The sequence below is a fragment of the Mixophyes fleayi genome, unplaced genomic scaffold (genome assembly GCF_038048845.1).
Source record: "Mixophyes fleayi isolate aMixFle1 unplaced genomic scaffold, aMixFle1.hap1 Scaffold_28, whole genome shotgun sequence".
Classification (NCBI taxonomy): Eukaryota; Metazoa; Chordata; class Amphibia; order Anura; family Limnodynastidae; genus Mixophyes; species Mixophyes fleayi.
In genome coordinates this window covers 1,395,865-1,401,092 of record NW_027446866.1, presented here as the reverse complement: position 1 = coordinate 1,401,092, position 5,228 = coordinate 1,395,865, and the positions used below count along the sequence as shown (strand labels likewise).

The window sequence follows — 5,228 nt, the reverse complement described above, 5'->3', positions numbered from 1 at the left end:
ATGTTAAAATAGGGGGAACCCCACGCAAAAAATTTTCAAAGCTTTTGCCTTAACCAGCAGTAGGCTGCCAGGAATACGGTTAAGAGCAAATAGAAGGGGGACAACTCTTTTTGTTTTTTTGTTTTAATAAACTGTTATTCTATTTTTAACACTTTTTCAAACTGGCTGAGCTACGGAACAATGACAGTCATTACAGTGATGTGTTTATACAACCAGATGCTATAATACAGCCTGTTGTATCAATACCTTTTGAAAGGAAACCCTCTAGTTATTTTAATAAAATTTTAAATAATTTCACACTTCTATCTGCAGTGTTAAACATTAACTTGAAAGTTATTTTAATTATACTAATTTTGACCTAACGACTACTTTAGAACTTTTTATTTTTAAAGAAAGGATTATTTGTGCAAATTTTACCTCTACTGAGTATATATCAGATTATGGACAATTACACCCTTGAAACATGTATCAACAATTTTTTGGTACATGCAACAATTTGATGTCTATTCTCTAAAATCTAATGTGCTGCATTTATTAAAAAAACATTTTTTTGGGGTAACACACAGTTAACACTTGTACCACACCCAAAAATATTAAAATGTAAATACTATAACAAATAAATATTGTGTATGTACCAGATTTAGATGAAGGTATATCTATCTAATAAATAATGAAACAATAAGTGGAAAAGTTATTTTTATTTTACAAAAAACATGTAAAAAATTTTATGACATTTTACAACATTTAAGTCAGTCCCTTGGCTTTTCCAGCTGTTTCTTTCAAGTGACATCCACCAATTCCATCCGAACATCTTCAAGAAAAAAAAAAAGGTTACCTGTGAAATTATTATTCAATTTTACATCTAACTTCTGGAACATTGATAGTGCTAATATTGATAAGGAGACAACCTATCCTATTGTGGTAATGTTGATAAGGAGACAAACTATACGTATACAATACAATTTTTGACTGCCTTAACAATGTATGTAGAAGTCAATAGTTCAATACATTATTACCTGCAATCTTTAGTTATGTCTGCAGTTGTCTATTTCATATTGGTGAAAGTTGTATACAGGTGATAGTTGGCGGCAATCGAAAAAAATTACAAAGAAAGACGTGTATGTGAAACCTGTATTTTTATACAAAATAAAAACATTACTTTTAAAAAAAGTAAGGATCAGTATGGACTGGAATATAGAAAAATTATATTTCATTGTCCATTGGTCACATCATATCCCTTCCATACAGGAAAAAAAGCAGGTTACATTACAAATATAAAAAAGAATAAACTGAAACAAACTCACCGAATTTTTAACATTGATGATCATTCCTGATGTTGAAAGGTCTTCAAATTTCACTTTTTTCTGTGTTGTAATGATAAAAGATATAAAATTATTTTTTATAAATGGGTGAAGTTATCCTCTTGCTTTCGCTTCCTACGCATTTTGATCCACGACGCTTCTGGTTTACCTAGAACTAACGTAAAACATATAAATTAGGATACATTTACATTCATATAACCAAAAAAATAAAATAAATATTATGCTAGTAACAAGTTAAAATTGTCCCATAATGCATTTTCAATCATGAAAAGTACACATTACTGTACTTATGACATATATATGTTTTTATGTCAGTAGCCTATTTTAACTTATACGCTTTTTGTTTCAAATTACTTTCTTACCCTTCTTCCTCTGATGACACGGGGTTGATGATTTCCTCTTCTGGATCTTCCTTGCTGACTCCGGTCTTCTTACTTCCAACACGGGGGTGTGGAGTACAGATGACGTCCTCTGCTGTGGTGTTGGGGGAACTAGTCCAGAAATGTTCCAATCGGGTAATGGGACTGAAACATTACTCTCGGCTCGCCGGACCCTCAGCTCTTCACTGATATTCATGACATGCATTGTCAGCATTTGAGATGCTTTGTCTGTTGTTGTTGTTGCATATGCATCTGTGCCATGGACTGATTCATCTGGTAATGCAGTGCTGTATTCTGCTCCATTGCAACAGCCATTCGCGCTTTAATGTTGTTATTGACTTGCATAGATGCTGAAATTTCACTGTGCACTGTGAGGAGTTGCTCCAGTAACGAATTGGTGGTATTATGGGAGCTTCGTACCTCTTCCACAACAGACATCAAACGGTCTACCGAGACACCAATTCTCTGAACTCTGTCTTCCATATTTCGGCGAGATGTTTCCTGCCTTCCTTCCATCTTTCTGGCAAAGTCTGTGATGGAATGAAACCGAGTGCCTTGTTCGGGCAGACCGTGCACCAGTTGTGTTGGAAGACTGGTGCCTGTGGAGGGTAACCTTGCTTGAGATGGACCTTCCCCTTCGGTGGCTGGAACTTGAAGGTTGGGGAAGGCTTGCTGTAGCATCTCAAATCTTCTTGCAGCATCTTCGTGGACCAAACTGTCAGCTGGAGAAAATGACAGTGCTTCACTGCCATGTTCTAATCGATCTGTAAAACAAAAATTTTTTTAAAACATCAACTATACAGATATTTTATAATGTTTTACACTGTTTAAAATTATTTGAGAAATGCATGTATTCTGTAAAAAAAAATATTATTCACTGGTTACTGAGCCGACAGGAGATGCTATTTCTTCCATGGCAGCTTGCAGATAAGAGGTGGATACTGGTGTTACCACCTGTTCCCTTGGGATGATGGATTCTAAAAGATACAATTAAAAAAAAAATGATTGTCAATTAAATAATACATGTGTGAAATGTAAGTATGTAAAATAATACATGCGTACAATTAAACTATGTATATTTCTATGGATAGTTTAAAAAAATTTATGAATATATTGCTAGATAGTTATGTACACACAATTTTTCACATCTTCATACCTTCTGGACTATGAGCAAGGGTTATTGATGTTCCCCCTTCTTCACGCATCTCTTCAACGGGTTGGGCTTCTGTACATAAAAATAAATTATATAAAATAAATTATAAAATATATATATATATATATATATATATATATATAGATCGATAGATAGATAAAAATAAATTACACTTTAAAAAATCAGGTCGCTAAGACAAGAATTCTTTTTTTCTGCAAAACCCTTACCTTGCTGGACATCAACAACAGGCTCCGACACGTCTTCCTCAGTCACTCTTCTTCTCTTGTAAACTGTAAGTTAATTTTTACATAATATTAGATGCTATTGTTAATTTTTTGGAAGGATGGAATAGTGATCAAGATAGAGAGTGACAGACAGGGATAGTGAGTGAGAGAGTGTGATAGTGAAAGGGAGAGAGAGAGAGAGAAAGCAATAATAAGTGAAAAAGAGGATGAGTGTGAGAGAGAGGATGAGAGAGAGAGAGAGAGAGAGGATGAGAGAGAGAGAGAATGAGAGAGAGAGAGAGAGAGAGAGAGAGAGGATGAAAGAGAGAGAGAGAGAGAGAGAGGATGAGAGAGAGAGAGAGAGAGAGAGAGGATGAGAGAGAGAGAGAGAGAGAACAAGAGCAAAAGTGATAGAACGAGAGAGAGTTATAGTAAAAGAGAGAGATGGAGATATATGCATATTGTTTTACAATGCAAATATTAATACCTTTTTTACTCGGTTCAACACTTTGGGCAGGATCAGTAGACTTGGTTAAACGGCTTGCATTTTCTGTAACGAATAATTATAATCTAATAAGCTTTTGAAACTATCGTATTTTATACATTATATCAACTTAATCACAATTTATACCTTGATTTGAAGCCGTTCTTGCTACTTCCACTGCGACTTGACTTGGCATAAACATTGTCACACCTATAATAAAAAAAAAAGTTTTATTTAGGTACAATCAATAACACTCTTTTACAAATTTTACACTCTGATTAATGTAGATTCAATGGAAATATTACATTCATTGCATACAGATAGCACCAAAAATAACAAACAACATTTTAAATCGGAAGAACATTAATTTACTATATATTAATTGCATTCAATAATAATTGTAACAGGTGTAACATCAATTCCTGGTATTATAAGACAAATTATATACATTTCTCTCTCACTATTACCAAAATATATATATATATATAAATATATATACTTGTAGGTTAATTGACTGCTATTGAAATTGACCCTAGTGTCGGTTTGTCTATCTGTGTGGGTGAATTTAGACTGTAAGCTCCAATGGGACAGTGACTGATGTGAGTGATTTCTCTGTACAGTGCTGCGGAATCAGTGGCACTATATAAATTAATGGTGATGATGATGTACGTATGTATATACATACATACATACATACATATATGTATGGGTATATGTATGTATGAATGTATGTATGCTCATCCAAATAAGCCCTTGTTGTAATCGTACCGAGGACTCTTCCAGTAATAAAACACTTACCAGACACTCTGTTGCTCTCTGTACAGGTCTTGTGTTGCTTTCCCGTCTTTCAGCCACGTGAAGTTACCATTACAGGAGTCTCCCAGTTGTAGAGTACAGTTCAGGGACAGACTGGAGCCCACATGCGGCCATAGTTCCTGGTCCACCGAGGGAGGTGAAATAAAAGTTGGCCGAATCCCACATTCAGTGTCTGTGCAACATAAGAATTGAGAAATGTAAGTGACCACCTTCATACAGCTAGTAATGTAGAGAGCATTCCTTAAACAATCAGGTTCATGGGCCTAATTCATTAAGGATCTTAACTTGAGAAACTTCTTATTTCAGTCTCCTGGACAAAACCATGTTACAATGCAAGGGGTGCAAATTAGTTTTCTGTTTTGCACATAAGTTAAATACTGCCTGTTTTTTCATGTAGCACACACATATCAACTTTAAATTTCAGTGTACAAATAAGCTATCAGGTATGTGTGTGCTACATAAAAAAAACAGACATTATTTAACTTATGTGCAAAACAGAATACAATTTGCACCCCTTGCATTGTAACATGGTTTTGTCCAGGAGACTGAAATAAGAAGTTTCTCAAGTTAAGATCCTTAATGAATCAGGCCCCATATTATGATTTCCAAAATTGGAAGGAAGTTGCACTGCAATAAAATCTGGTAATTTCAAGTAGCCGCGATGGTACTCTGTGCATATTTTTTTCAGTACTACGGTATTGCAACATCGCGGATTTCTCCTTGAACCCCTCTGGGGGTCGAAGAGAGCTCTGCGATTTTGCGGTAACCCAGAGTGCCTTTGCGAACGTTCCAGAGGCACTCCGCGCACATTTGAATCCCCCTAAATGGCAAAAGCAAACACTGAATAAT

General features: G+C 35.0%; 1 protein-coding gene across 2 annotated transcripts; it reads right to left on the bottom strand.

The window, feature by feature from the left end:
• Positions 1-728: 728 nt before the first annotated feature.
• Positions 729-3,769, bottom strand: LOC142126965 (uncharacterized). Of its 2 annotated transcripts, none has more exons than XM_075194294.1 (7): positions 3,711-3,769; positions 3,567-3,629; positions 3,083-3,145; positions 2,859-2,927; positions 1,685-2,466; positions 1,017-1,476; positions 729-811 (listed from the first exon to the last, which is right to left on the bottom strand). In XM_075194294.1, exons 1-5 carry the CDS (start codon positions 3,763-3,765, stop codon positions 1,910-1,912), a joined length of 807 nt encoding a protein of 268 aa, XP_075050395.1. In that variant the 5' UTR covers positions 3,766-3,769; the 3' UTR covers positions 729-811; positions 1,017-1,476; positions 1,685-1,909. The 2 variants fall into 2 exon arrangements, with proteins under 2 accessions (XP_075050395.1, XP_075050394.1); XM_075194293.1 differs by having other exon boundaries at positions 1,017-1,470.
• Positions 3,770-5,228: the final 1,459 nt, after the last annotated feature.

Excerpts from the sequence above, each read along its gene's own strand:
- LOC142126965 (XM_075194294.1), bottom strand. The coding sequence starts at position 3,765 with ATGTTTATGCCAAGTCAAGTCGCAGTGGAAGTAGCAAGAACGGCTTCA. Across the intron at positions 3,630-3,710 it reads AAGAACGGCTTCAAATCAAG|AAAATGCAAGCCGTTTAACC; the intron begins GTATAAATTGTG and ends TATTCGTTACAG. Across the intron at positions 2,928-3,082 it reads TGTTGTTGATGTCCAGCAAG|AAGCCCAACCCGTTGAAGAG; the intron begins GTAAGGGTTTTG and ends TTTTATGTACAG.